The sequence below is a fragment of the Balaenoptera ricei genome, chromosome 7 (assembly GCF_028023285.1).
Source record: "Balaenoptera ricei isolate mBalRic1 chromosome 7, mBalRic1.hap2, whole genome shotgun sequence".
NCBI lineage: Eukaryota > Metazoa > Chordata > Mammalia > Artiodactyla > Balaenopteridae > Balaenoptera > Balaenoptera ricei.
In genome coordinates, this window is record NC_082645.1 from 48,949,900 (window position 1) to 48,965,735 (window position 15,836).

General features: G+C 31.3%; 1 protein-coding gene across 17 annotated transcripts in view; it reads right to left on the bottom strand.

Moving 5' to 3' along the window:
- BAZ2B (bromodomain adjacent to zinc finger domain 2B) overlaps nucleotides 1-15,836 on the bottom strand; it is a 379,971-nt gene that overhangs the window by 73,833 nt on the left and 290,302 nt on the right. For 12 of the 17 annotated variants that reach the window (XM_059927937.1, XM_059927947.1, XM_059927942.1 and 9 more), the window contains 4 exons: nucleotides 14,849-14,909; nucleotides 13,957-14,065; nucleotides 13,586-13,687; nucleotides 3,329-3,539 (listed from right to left, as the gene is read on the bottom strand). In XM_059927937.1, coding sequence (XP_059783920.1) covers nucleotides 3,329-3,539; nucleotides 13,586-13,687; nucleotides 13,957-14,065; nucleotides 14,849-14,909 — 483 coding nt within the window. The remainder of the gene's footprint in view (nucleotides 1-3,328; nucleotides 3,540-13,585; nucleotides 13,688-13,956; nucleotides 14,066-14,848; nucleotides 14,910-15,836) is intronic. The other 5 variants (XM_059927946.1, XM_059927948.1, XM_059927941.1 and 2 more) reach the window with 1 other exon arrangement.

Sequence of the window (15,836 nt, forward strand, 5' to 3'; positions counted from 1 at the left end):
AAGCTAAACTGATGCTTTCTAATAGAAGTTTGGCTTATAATAAAGAAATTTTTATCACATATATTGGCGTATTTTTGTATATGAATGTATCAGTCAATTTCAAACTCCACACAAGTTCTCAGCAATTTTCATGTTTAAACTCCTGGAAAAGAAAAACATTAAAAAGCTCAACTCATATCTTTTCACTTTAGCAAGGAAGATACAATTTGGATTAATCACTTAAAATTTATATAGCTTAACTTTCATGTTACGAACAGTCGGAGAAAACATGAAAAAAAAATGTTAAAAGAAATTAGACACCATGGATGAAGAAGAATGAGTTAGAGACCAAGAAAATTCACTCAGGCTCTGAGGAATAAACTGCTCCCAATATCTTCTCATTTATTTGGTTTATGGTTGCTGAATATATTATTATTGTAATGAGCATTTGAAATATTAATTTGAAAACTATCTTTCATGGTTGAAGAATTTGTCTCTTTAAATTTCAAAGGTAAAAATTTATTTTGAAATAAAGTTTATTTTCACTTAGAATTAGGGATATTTTACATATACCACACTTCTTTGATTCTAAGATGCATTTTTACACACGTCTAAAATCAGAGTGTGTGTAAAAATTGGCAGCACTTTTCTTCCTTAGTGGAACATCTTAAAATAACGGGGCATTGCATAGTCTAGGGCATCTCAGATTCTACAATGTATGAAATGGACAAGTGTTACTCGGTATCTCAGAAAATCTGAGATATGAATGGTATTGGCCAATTAAGAAGCAGGTTTATTTAGAAAGGTTAAAAGTTTTTTTCATATTCAAACTTTGTCAGATTCTTATTTGTATTCCCTGAGAAATTAGAGACCTCTCATTTCACAACGCTTGAAAGTACATTCAAAGTTTGCATTTATTTTACTGTTCTGAATCTTTCTTCAAATTAAGTCCAGTTGTTCAGCCTAGTTGAGTCCTTGTACGATGATAATATATAACAGAAACTTATAGAATCCCCTTGAATAACCCCCTCAAACTGTTAATGTAGAAGCCTTTTAGAAATAAAAGGGGTGATAGTGATTCATTGTTATTTTCTTTTCTTCCCAAGAAAAAAAAATGCATATTATATCACATTTGCTTGTACATATTAATAATTATTATTTATCTACTGTTAAATATTTAACATTTATATACATGCGAGAAAGAACATATATACACAGTAAGGTCAAATGTAAAATAATTTGCAAAATGCAACATAATACAACAAGGGAAAAGCATGTAATGGAATACAAACCAATTTGAAATCTAGAGGGAGAAAAAACATTGAGTAAAAGTTGAATAATCAACTTCTATTTTGTAAAAATTTAGTTACTTTTGCAAATATAAAGTTGCCATTTTGGATACTAAGTATTAATGCTATTTGTATAAGATATGCAAAACATGCATGAAGAGCCCAGACTTTGGACATGAGTTAATTTCAAGCTTTCTTATTTTATGCAAACAATGCACATTCCCCACTATTATACATTCTTTAGAAGAGGCAGTGGTTTATTGACAATACTAATTTAAAAAACTCATCGTGTACAGCTGTATCTGTTAATATATTAACTTATTTTTAACCTTCACTAATAACTATTCAAGGGAGATAAACGTCTTAATAGAAACCAAACAGAATAACTTTTAAAAATATTTTTAAAACATTTTAAAAACATACTAAGACAGAGAAAAACTTATACAACATTAAGTTACATACCAGGCAGTTAACTTACATGCCACTGGTGGAAGTATGAACTGGTGCAATCTTTTTGGAGATAATATGTGCCTGCTATTTACCAAAATTGAAAATGCACACACCCTTTGATTCAGAGATTCTATCTCTAGGATTTTATACTATAGATAGCCACATCTGTAGAAGGATGTGAAGATATGTGTAATATGTACTTACTGCGGTACTGTTTGTGATAGCAAATACCAGGAAATAGCTAGAACAGTCACCAAAAGGAGACTAATTTAATGAAGTATGGTAGAATCATACACAGTATCACTCACTATTCATCTATTAAAAGCATAAGGTTGATTTTTAAGTGCTGATACAGCAAGATGTTCAAGATAAATTAAGTGGAAAAAAAGGCAAGCTGAATAGTATGTACACTATAAGCCATTTATTTTAGAAATCAAAAAGGATATATATGTAATACAACATATTATATATACATATGTATATATATGAGTGAAGGCATGTGTGTGTAGGAGTTTATGTACAGTTTATGTATAGGAGTCTCTGATAGCCTAACAAAAAACTTTTAATAATGATTCCACTCATGAATATCTTTTACAGAAAGTTTTCTGTTCTATGAGCTTTTGTCATAGATAATTTGTTTCATAACAAAAACAAAGGAGCTACAAAGAAGTCAACATTATGATGTTGTTTACAATAAACAAATAAGTCAGGCTTTTCCCCCAGAGAAAACCTATGAGAAGTAAAATCCTGTTAGTCTTCTAAGTTAGTTCTTATTGTTGAACTTTTATTTTACATTGATATATATGTTTATATATATGCTTGTGAATATAAGACACCAACACATATCCTGATATATATTCAGATAGCCTTCACAAGAAGCCCTTCACAAGAAGAGTCTTCCCAGTTGTAACTAGTAACTCAAACTCAGGGAAGGACTGTTTTATTTTTGCCAGCTTTTTCTGTGTCAGACATAGCCTGGGAACTTAATGTTAACAATTTGTGCACACTTTTGAATCATAAATACATTTGAGGTTATTATGAGCACTTTGTGCTTGACCGTGATACTTTCTGATGGTCTTAAAATAAATATTTGTGAATTAAATCTATTACTTGGGCATTTTGAAAATATCTGTAATATGTGCATACTACAGAAGAACCCAAAGACTGGGGTTACTTACCAGTAATTGGAGTTCTCTGACTGAAAATTTACTCCACAGATCCACATATTTTGGAGTTATCCCCTTGTACCACCTCAAGGAATCGGGAGCTGTTAAAATGAGAATTTCCAGAAGGTTGGCACAACCTTAAGGCATGTGCCGAGTGCTGGTAGATGCCCTTTCAGTGCAAGCCTTAAAAGCTTATCACCCACCTTTGTAGTTCTCAACACACAGGGTCTGTTGTGTTTATGAATATGGCTCTTGAAAGGAGCTTACCTAATCAAAGAACTCCAGTTACCAGTGGGAATCCTTATTTTCTCATTTTTACTCTAACACAAATATCTACTTTTTAGAAATTGAGAGCAGTGTTAATCTTTCATCAGTCAAAAATATAAGAAATATTTACACTTTTTAATATGACTATTACAGTGTCAGATACGCTCTGTTTCTTACCTTGAGCTTGCAGTTTTCTTAGTAACTTGGCATCTGTGTTATCTAGAAATTCAGCACTGCCAACATTTGGAGGTCGACCCTTCCGACGTCTCATCCTGGATTCCTCTCTTGCTCGCTGTCTATCTGGATTTGGTGGTCTTCCTCTACGACATTCCATTGCCCTGATACGGGGAATGACATCCTCTTCTTTCAAAAGACACCACTGCATTCCCTTTTAATTAACATTTTATAGAAATAAATATTACAAACGAAATAAACACAAGTGATCAATATGTCAGAAGATTCTAGGCAAATTCACAGATATTTTGAAATTTATAAAGCTGGTACAAACTTTAGGAATTTTATTTTTTAAATTAAATTTATATTTATAATTATTCATGGACTTGGCATCTTTTTGATATTCTTAATGAATTCAACTTTAAACACACAAAGAGATTTATATCTGTATCTATAAACATATAAATAGATACATATTTTTAAATAACCATTTCTGAACTACAATGACCATAAAGTTGGCAGATAGTTGAAAATTAGTTGTGTGATGACACCTCTGTGGATTGTTCTCATGGGTTAACAGTTAAACCAAACATTAAACTACCCAAATAATAGATGAAAGTTCTCTTTATAGAAATAGTAGAGCTAATAAATCAAGAAGGAATGTAAGAGTTAGAATACCAGCATCTTGCAATACCTGATGAATTAATGAGTCTAAGCACTGAACCTGAATGGTTGCCAATCACCAAAAAGAGAGACAACCAGACAGACATTAGCCTCCTGATGGAGGTTCACTCGATCACCTATAAATTAGTCTTGTCCCCTACAAAAGGAAATCAAATCTAGATTAGACCTAATTACTATAACTTCACAGGAAAAATTGGGTGAGAAGTGTATGGTTAACTACACAGCAAAATCCAGTCAAGGAAATACTACAAATTTCTTCAACAGCTTCTTCAACAAATAAATTTCAAGAGGTAAAAAAAACTGTGGGACGATTAAAGGAGCCTTAAAAGATGTACCAAACAATCCCAATGTGTGGAGCTTACCTAGATATTGATTCAAACAGACGAACTGTTCAGAAACTTTTGACAGTTAAGGGAAATTGAAAATTTGAACAATGACTATTATTTGATGCTATCAAGGAATTATTACTTTAAAGTGTGATAATGGTACCATGGTACTCTTGTAGACAACGAGAGTCCTTATCTTTTAGAGGTATGAATGGAAACATTTATAGAGGAAATAACATGTATATTATTTGCTTCAACAAATTATGGAAGAGGAGAAGTGGATGGGGGTATATGTAAAATAATATTGGCCACATGATAATTTCTACAGCCGATGATGAATATATGGTGTATATTTGAGATTCCCCATTATAAGTCTCCAGATGGAAACACATTCACCAGCATAATGCTAGTGTATTATAGGAATAATCCTGTTCAGTGTATAGATACCATCAGCGTCTGGTTTTCATTATCCTTCATATGTCATTCAAAACAAATATATTATTGTTTGTGATGAGCTGCTTTTCTCTTAAAAAATACGTTATTATATTACCTTACTTAGAGTCCAAATCAACATGTTCAAATACAGGAAAGGCATCCTTTTAAAATAATCCTTCTAAAATAATTGTTTTCTTATTTCTTATTTTTTTTTTTAAAGAGATACTTCCTTTAGTGTGACATTTAAGAAAATGTTTTAAACATGCTTTTTTTCTTAAAAGAATCTCAAACTAGGAATTTAACTTGAACCACTATGGGCAATTCTGCAACCAAAAATAATCAAAAGTTCTTGAGTTATACTTTATGCCATGATACCTAACTTGGGGCAAGGAGACTATGAATATCTCATTCAATGGGTACTAAAAATACAAATACCACTCCTGCTACCACTGTGGATGATGGTTACATCCCACATTCCAAGCACTCTGCTTAGTTCCAGGCATTTTGATGACATTATATACTTTAATCTTCACAACAGTACTATCTAATATGGTGGATTTTACTGTACCTACTTTACAACGGAGAGAATTCAGGCCCAGTTGAATAATTTCCTAAGGTACAGAGGCAATAAGGAACAGAACTATGATTTGAACCCAACTGTCTCACTATAAAACCTGTGCTCTTAACCACTACATGTACTTAATTGATGTTACAAAGATGTTCTTATACTTGATAAATGACTGATCACAATATTCAGCCATGAAAGCACAGCCAAGATTATGGCAAGGCAGGATTGTGGCAGAAAAAAAATTCATGCATATAATCCATATCTATATGTTTAAAATAATATCTATACTAATTCTTTTCAGTAATTGCCAGGTTAAAAATAATTTTACAAATTAATTCTGAGGAAAGTAACAATTTTTTTTGCTGAGATTTCAATGAAGTCAACAGAAACAGTAGTTGTACCAACTGCAGTTTCATGCCATAAACCACTAAGAAGGAAGCCATCAAAACATTTTTATGTTCACCAGTATGGGAAGGTTTTGATTAGTTCAGGTTTTCATTTTTCTATTATGCTCTTAGGCACCAAGGCAGCATGCATCACATAAATTGAAAAATATAAAAGTGACATTCGTGACACTTGAAGTAGAAGAGAAAGACTAATAAAGGAGTCTGTAAAGGAATCTGCATTCAGTTTTTAAGGTAACTTATTAATAATAAAATCAACTTTTAGCCAAGATTTAAAGGGTTTGATCAATTTATTTTTTTATTCAGTTATAATTTTACACTGTTACGTTTTATTCAGCTAGGAAAATATACCTGGGTCAAAAAAGGAATAGAATATGTTGGTGCCCCAAACTGGTAACATTATAGTGACATTATCATATACATTTTTGCCCTTGGCATTTATAAAGTAAATGCTTTCTAAGGGAGTTGCATATATTGGACTACATATAATGTCTTTTGACTCCTGGATTTTAGAAAATGAGAAATGGATTGTTAGGAATCTGAAGCTTATATTACAGCTTTAATTCACTGAGTAGCCAAAATAACCGTGGGTAAGGGGAAAAAAAGAAGCATTTTTCTTAATAAACTTCTCCTTAGGAAAGGCAAATACAATTTACATCACTTGATTCATATGCTATAAATTTTCTGAAATTATTCATCAAAAGAGTTAATTTATTACTTTTTTTCTTAATTTCTAAAACTAAGATAGTAAATGGTTCCTGAAAATAATCTTTCTTGACTAAGATTTAAAAGATATGGATAAAAAGAAAATAGATAGTCAACATGACGGAGATGATGGCAGATTAAGTCTCTTATACCATTATAATTCCACTTTCAAGAGTTACTAATTTAAAGCCTTAGCAATAACATACTTCTGTAAATACTACAAAGAGAAGGAGAAAAGGGTTTATGTTTTATTTCAGAAGACTGAACAAAATAATTAAGGTTAAGTGAATGAGATAACTACATTATATACTATACACTGTAATGCATTATAAAAGACTACACTGTAAGACTATAATGTATAATAAAAACAGTTTCCAACTACTTGAACATTTGTTGAAGCACCTACTCTGTATCGGCATAACATTTTCTAAAGGTAAACTAGAGAGAGTTCTCTCCCCCAAATGACCAACCATTTTTAACTAGGACCTGAGGCTCCCGCTATTTTAATGCAGGTGATTCAAAGACCACACCCTCAGCAGTAATGAATTTGAAAAAGTTTAGAGGTTGGGACAGAAAGTTGTCTCAATTGTCCACTTAAAAAATAATGATGGTCTAGATTAGGACCTGAGAATCAGAGTGGAAAGGAAAGTGAATACTTTAGCTTTTTTTTGGAGAGAGAACTTCCTGGATGTGAAGGAGAGAAGTCTGAATGGAGACCAGAAAGGTCTGGAGAAATACTTGAGAAAATTGGCAAATAAATTTATTGCTTTCAGGTATTTTATACTTTAAAGACAAAATAGAGCTTTAAAGAAAACATTTGAAATGAATTAGTTTTAAAATGTTTTCTGTATTCAGAAATTCAAAAAAGATGCTAAGAAATTTAACTTAAATAGGATTTTCTATTTCAACATTTCTATTATTCTTCATAAATGATACTCTGAACATCTCATGAGCAACTGCTTTGTTTTCACCTTATGTTATGGACACTGAATTGTCTAGTTAAGGAGATATTTGACAGTCCTAACTCTTACATTTCACTGGTAACTAAAGTCAATTTGTGGCTTACCAGAAACATGTTTAGGTCTTAATGGGATGTGTTATCAAGTCTCATTCCTGCTTCACTTTTATACTCTAGCTTATCTTTATTTTTCTTTTGTTGCTCCCATTTCGCTTGATTTTGTATACTTGAAGGTTTATTTATTTTGGGGGGAAAGCAGTATATAAGTAAAGTAAAGCAGTCCACCAAAAACCAATTCACTGAATGATCTATTTACCAAGTTACTGTGGTTTTTTATCTTTTGTTTTTTAAGTTTTAGTTATCACCAAGACTTTGCTGCAGCAATTTCACCAGGGATATGCAGTCCTGGGCCACTAAGTGTCAATTCCTTCATTAATATGTGAGATGCCTACTACTTCTAGAATGCTCAATGTTATATAAGCGAATGGATGATCTTTACTCATATTTTTCTGGATCAGGACCTGTATCTATCCCAGTCTTTGTCTCTGATAGAAAAATAGCTGTGATGAATGTTTTAAATCTGGATTAGGGCATTGGTCTGACAATTTTAGGTCTGTTGGTCATTCAGTGAAGGATCATTTACCAAATTGATTTCTGGCTAAATAATTTTCAGTAAATTTAACCACGGTTCAAGTAAACAAAGATAATTTTTTTCTACTACTTTTCTCTTTTAAGTATAATTTCAGAATCCTTTACTTCCTGATAATTAGTTTATTAAAAAACTTTAGAATGTCACACCTAAAAGGGAACTGATCTTAAAGACCTCCTATAATATATATACTTCACATTACAGATGAGGAAATTAAGGCCTAGAAAAGTAGGATTCCGTTTTTCAAAGTAACATAGGATGCTGAATTACCCTGCTAGGAGTCTAAGAAAAATCTTAGGGCACAAGCAAAGCACAAGGACATCAGATATTTTTCACAGAAGTTGACATTTCATATTTTAAGAAAAACATTAAAGTTATTTTCATGAGAAAAATCAGAATTTTGTTGGATTTCCTTACACCTAATTCACAGTTTAGTATTATATCTATTTTTAGCTACTTTATGGTGCCAGAGGTAGGTAGTGAGAGCTTTATATACCATAAACTTTACAGCATTAGGGATTCTTAATCTTAATAATAAACTATATTAATATCATATATTGAATAGCACTTTAAAGATGTGAAAGAGTAAGAATAGTTATCTATGCTGGGAGATGGTTGTCACCTATTAAAAACAGTTGAGGAAGATGTGGTTTGATACAATTGTTTCCACAATGCTGAAGATGTGGTTTGATACAATTGTTTCCACAATGCTGAAGATGTGGTTTGATACAATTGTTTCCACAATGCTGAAGATGTGGTTTGATACAATTGTTTCACAATGCTGACTATGCTTTCCAGTTACAGTAGGTTACCCTCAAAGAGTTAGGACTGTCAAATATCTCCTTAGCTCTACTCTTGGATTCTTACAGTTGGCTTCCTAGTATAGGCCTTTGCCTAGCTATCAAAAATCCTACCTGGTAGATTAGTGACATAAATTTCCAGAGTTTTGGACTTCTGGTACTGATCTTTCATGCTCTCAGGGTCCACATATGCCCATAGCTGTGTTGCATTAGGTATGACAGTTAACAGTAGAGTTGAATTAGAACCCTGGTTGTTGACTCCCAATCTTTTGTTCTTTACTTATTTGAAATAATTACCAGCATTACAGTCTTGCCACAGACTGCGTGTTGACTGCTTTATTGTGAAGTCTCCCCTTATTCCTTATTAACAAAACCCTGATTTTAGCTGAAAAGCATTGTGCTTAGTGTTTTATCTTCCCCAGACAACAAGCTTCTCTAAACCAGTGATCATAACTTCTATTTCTTTTGCACTCTGCAGTTTCTCCATGAACATTAGTTTTTCCTCAAAGTCAGGCTTTCAAGTTCATTTCTGTAGTGAAATGTGTTCACAATTTCCTTTATGGAAAATGTCTTTAGGAAAATTTATTTGGGAAAAAATGCCTGGAACATTAAGTATTTGCCACAAATATCAACTGATAAAATGACTAAGAAAAAAAGGCTCTTTTCAGTAAGAACGATAGATATTTTTCTTTTCTCGTGGCATTATGCCATTAAAAAAATATCTTAAAAAATACATCTCAAATAGAGGAAGCAGCATTTTTTTCCTAAGTCACTTTTAATTGTTCCTTCTTTGCATCTTTCCTTTTCTTTGCTTTTTTGGCCTGAATGCAGCAGACATTCATTGACCTTTGCTTGTAAACTTCCTGGTTGAAAAAAATAAACTTAATTGTTATATTTATGCTTAAACGTTTTGTTCTCTACCACTACCATTCACAAAAATAAATCCTTTCCAAATTAGATTATCATATATTTCAAAATAATCTTTGCCATTAACAATTCATTTTGAAACCTTCATATATCGCTAACAAAAATGTGAATACTTTTTACCTTTTTACCTAAGTATCATATTTAGGAAAATAAAAATAACCTTATTTTATATTTACCAAAGTCTGCCTAGCTCAATCTTACTTTCTATTATTCTGACACTCAAAAACAAAATAAAATGAAAACAATGATAAACATTAGGTTCAACTAGTTCTTTATAATGTGATGGAGAAGTCTGTAAGAAATATATTTACCTTATAGCCTTTTCAAAGGGGTTTCACTGGCTAAAATAGTTAAAAGAATTTCAGTAAGAAGGTAGCCAGCCAGTATATCACGTGATTATAAAGAGTGTTATGGTTCATTTTGTTCCATGAAATCTATCATCCTTAAAATCATGATTTTTATAGAAGCCAGTAGGAAGTGTTTGGTATCTAAGGATCAGTAGATACTAACGAGTAGATGATTTTGCAAATCTCTTACCACATTTGTAGATTGAAATAAATAAAATTGATAATGGATAGATTAAAGGCTCCCCCCCACCCCAATTTCTTGTGTCAACCCTATCTTATTTAATTAAGGACTTCTCTTTTTAATTTTTTTAAAGTTAATCATTAGATTTTTGTCCTTCAGTTAATGATGAATTTACTACATTTCAATAAATATGAACTCTCATACCTCTCATCTTATTGTACTACACACAAAAGTAGTCAATACTTTCAACAAATGTTTGCTGCTAATAAATATATATATAATCACTGTCTTAAGCTCAGAAATACCTTGAGTCAAAAATGATTAACATATAAAATAACCACGGTTCTCTACTGCAGATATTATCTTCTAACAGAAATTACCATTTCCTAAATTTCATCTGTAAAATATAGAGCTTTGGAATACCATTGCTGCAATTTTTTGAAATACCTTGAATGAAATTAGAACTTACAGAACTACTATTGGTTGTTTTTTTGTTTTGTTTTGTTTTGTTTGGTAAGTTTTAAGAGAAAAAAGAAAAATATGATGGAGAAAATTATATTTTCCAATGCAAATGTTTTATTAGGAGAGTGATTAAGAATACTAATGAATTTACAAATACAGCATTTCATTTGCTATCAAACACCAAAAATAAATATATGAAACTTGGAAAACTGTAGCAGTAACACTTAAAATCATTATGTAAAATCTCCATGCATTTGGAAAACTGAATGCTTAGCTTTATTGGATTACAAGGGGTAGATGCAATTATTTTTTAAATAGGAAATTGTTTTTCACACTATATATGTAATACAAGCACATTTTAGAAATTATGAAACATGCAAGAACATAGGAAAAAAAAGATCCACTGTACCACCAATCATTACATCCATTATTAAAATTTTGGTACATTTCCTTTCAGTCTTTCAATATGCATAGTTTTGTTTTTCAATATATGTACAGCCATCATACCATTTATACAATTTGTATAGAGGCAGACCTATTGTAAACATATACAGATCATCACTGCTTGGTAACGGTGTCTTTATCCCAAATTATATTTTATATCTTCTACAAAATTTAAGCCAATCAAAGTTATTACACATGACAGTTACTCTACCAAAAATATGTAATCTTTGTTCATTTTCATAGAAAATTGTAAGTATATACATTTCTAATTAACTATATGCTTATACATATTGATCATACAATAAAAAAGTATATGGTTCTTCAACTATATGCATCTCTAATTAATTAACTAAACATTGTTTTGATTACTCACCTTTAATTGTTGTTCTCTAAAAGTATCCTGAAATGAATTCAACTTACTATTATTTTTTAACCGAGAGAAATACTCTCAAAATTGCTAATATTTTCCCTTAGTAGTTTGCTGAAATGTTGGCAGCTTAACACATTCTGGACTTAGTAATTCATCATATTTCCTTGATTGGAATTGATCTCTCAACAAGACAATATGCTTTGGAAAACACTGATTATGTTTAATAAAAAGTGAATGGATGTCAAAGAACATTCTGTTCTGCCTAATAAGGCTTTATAGACTAAGTCTAATTATCACTGATAAAAAACTAAAAGTCCTTTATGTATTGGACAGCAATTAGCTTTCCTCTCAGAATAAAATTCGATTGAACTTAAAAACATAAAGATATCTTTGGCATATTTAAATGAAACAAGTAAGGTTATGATAACATGAATCAAAAGATTTAAAAAATGAGAATTTTTAAATAAAGTTATTATTGCCTTCTGTTTTGTGACTTAAAAACTGATCTAGTATATATGGAGTGTGTAAAATAACACTGTGGTTCACTAAAATTCCGAGAATCTGTTTGGTGACAAATTTAGTCCAAGTTAGACACATTTTTAAGTTTAAAAAAGAAAAATCCTAGAATATATTTCCATAAATAAGTTAAACCTGAGATGAATATATTTTGGCATTTTAGAATTACTAGTAAAGAAACAAGTGGATGTGGACATAAAAAGTCATGGACAACAATGGAAAATAGGTTACACAATGAATGCAAAAGAACACTTGTTAGAAATTTTGAGTTCAATTACGTCTCCGCCTGGTTGAGGTTGTGTAATCTTGGAAAACTCCCTTCATCTTTGAGCTCTCAAAATGAACTTCTTGCAGAATTAGGAAGGCCTTTTCTACTTCTATAACTATAAAATTAAAGGGTAAGATAGTATGGAAAAGCCTGCCTATTCACAACAGAAAATATTAATTGCCAGAAAAAATCTTTCTGTGCATTATAATGCGCCAAAAGAGAGAAAGGTTCAATCAAGAAAGAAAATAACTTCAGTTGGTTGAGCATTTTAACCTTTTGAAACATTTTCATGCGTATGATCTCATTTTAACCTCACCAAAATCCTATGAGGCAGAAGTAAAATTATGATTGTCTCTATTCTGTAGATAAAGAAACTGAAGAAAAAGTGGGCATTATTTTGTTGTTTGAAATCACAAAACTATTTCATGGGTTAACAAGAATCTAGGTCTCCTTAGTCCATAGCTATGACCTCTTTCAATGGAGCTAATAACTTAAAGGGAATAATAAGCATTATGTAGCTGAATCTAAGTAAGGAACAAAGGCAAACCATTAAAGGAAACATATAGGAAACAAGGTTTCAGTGGTAAGTTCTTTGCGCTGATCGGTGAGGTTGTGTACTTAATCCTCAAGCTCAAAGGGAGCTGTGGTCATAATTTCAGAAATGTGTATAATTATTTAAAAATTCAATTTCTGCAAAAGGCAGAAATTTCACTCATTTAATATTATGGAATTCCCCCTACCTCCATCAAAAATTATCAAACTTGTAACAATGAATCATGTAGTATGGCATAATCAAATGGACAAGATCCTTCCAAAAACGAAGGCATATTTATCCTCTCTTGGACTGACTTATAACAACATGTTTTTTCCTGTTCAAATTAATTTTCAAAAAACTGTTTACCTTTCAGGGAACTAAGGTTTTTCTATATTTCTCATGAACATACAGATACTTTTATACCTGTATAAACTATAAAATTAATGACAGAACTAACAAACAGGAAAAAGTTTACTTAAGAAATTTGAAAAAAATGTCAAAGCTCCTTGTTACTGAAATATAGTAAATTGAGGTCTTGTGAGTGTTTACCACAAAGTTATATGTATAGCTATACGAATTAACTAACAAAAGGCAATGCTCTAGAGTATAGTGAAATTTACTTCATTTAAGTTATGTTACTACTTTTTGGTTCAAAGACTGTACTTTTTAAAAAGTGGATACCTGCGGTCCATCTCTGGCTTCATAGAAGTCACCCACTCTTATTTTTGCACTGAAGCTGAAATTGTCCCTTGAGATATCCATTATTCCATTTCTGCTGAGATACTGAAAAAATCACATATTTTTCCACTTCAGGTTTTAATAATTACAACCCAGCTCTGATGTATAGCTATCTTCAGGACACTACTGTTTTGCATAGTCTATCAAGGGGCTATGGATTTACAGGAGATCAATTTAGGTTAAGCACATTCATTAGTCCCATACAAGAGAATATTTTGTATCAAGGAACTTTATCTGAGAAAGGAGTGTACTTTTTTTTCCATAAGCATGCTTAATAGGCACCAAATGTGTGTTATTTGGTGAAAAGTATGTACCTTTATTACTTCAGGGTACTGCCTAAGTTTCTTTCCACATGGAGCATAATATGCTACTTCTCCTTGAAGGCGCCCTCCAAAGTTTCTTATTCTTGTCTCTCTCTGCCAGCTACACATAATAGAAATGAGGGTTATCACATACTTAATTTTAAGAAAGCTTTTAAAAATAAAAATTAAAAAAAGTTTAAGAACACATGCTCTTTAGAAAACATGAAAAATACAAAGAAAACAAATATAAACAGCCAGTCATGCAATTCAGATACATTTACTATTAAAATAATTTAGATATTTTTGCTAAGTAATTCAACTAAAAATTAATCAAAGACTCAATTTACAAATATTAAACTCCATTAAATTTTTTAAGAGATCATACTGGCATTATGTTGGGTATTCGGACATGTTCAGTAACATGTGTCAATGTGTACTGATTTTTCACACCTGAAAAGCTTTAAATGAGAAGAGCACAGTAAACCTGGCTCTCTGCTCTTTGGGGATCATGAAAATTCTCAGTTCCTATTCAAGCATTTTAGCCAAACTCTGCTCAAGTCCCTCAGTTTCGCCCACAGTGGCTTTCACCTTCCTTTAAATCTATCTTCACAAAAACCTCTGACACTCTTAACTGTGTCTCTGCTCTTTGCCAAATGATTTGCTCTTGTGACTTTTTCAGTCATATTCCCACCTGGATGCATATGTTCCCATCTGTCATACCTAAACCCAGAAGTTAGTCTTAATTTTTTTCTGGTATATCAACTTCAGATATACCAGCTTTGCTCCTCTGCTCTAATAAATACTATGTAGTATATTCACTTCTCTTATTAATAGTAGAGAATGAGAAATCAAACATGCTTAAATATGTGGGGGAAAGTATAAAGATATATCTTATTTTGCATACCCATATTCCAAAGGAATACGCAGTTCACGTTCATCTGTTACTCTTCTTCTTTTGGAAGTGCCTTCAAGAAAATTCAACCAGTTAACATAAAAGATTAGTTTACATACATGAAAAATTTTTGATAGTTTCGAAACTTTTCTTTGAATAATAATATATCTTAATGACTTGAATTATTTAGTGTATTTCTGCAACTTGTGCATTATTTTTAGATTCTTTTCAACAAAACACATTGCATATAAAGTAAAGGGTGTTTTTCTTTTTTTTTTGGTCTGCATGACAGAATAACTAGTATTTCTCTCTAATGAAAAGACAATGCAAGGTAAAAATATACAGCTTTCCCCTCATTTTGTTATTAATGAAATGGCTAAAGAAGTAGGAGGAAAATAGCAGAGGTTTCAGAAAACTATGTACAGTTGATTTCCTTGAAAATATGAGTTTTCAGATGCTGAAAAATTTCAACATCTGGATCATACATTTTAAAATAATATAACTTCTATAGCCATATGAATCTATAGTCAAAAACACTTTTAATTAATCTAGAGTACAAAGAATAGGATTATGATTATACGGAAAAATTTTCATAGATAATGATCAAGCTTCACCAATACAAATGCACACATCTTATATTAGTAGGATATCATATTGCTTTGTGGCAAATGAAAACAAAACTAGAAAATTTCAAAAAACAGTGAAATATGTAAAACAATACAATATTTTACTATACACATCTATATTTTCTTAGCTATTGAATGAGAATAGAGATTAATTTGGGAGTATTAATGTAAACCTTTTAATGAAGACCTCTGAAAGTTTATAAAAGGTCAAATAGAAAAAAAAGATATGGCATGTTAAGGGAATAATAATGCTAACTCACTAATACAAATGACATTGGCTATGTGTTGGGCAGATATGCAATTGTACCTTAAGTAACCAAGTGAGCTCATTTTTATAAATTACAAAAAAAGTCCACTGTCAAACTCTAAATTCT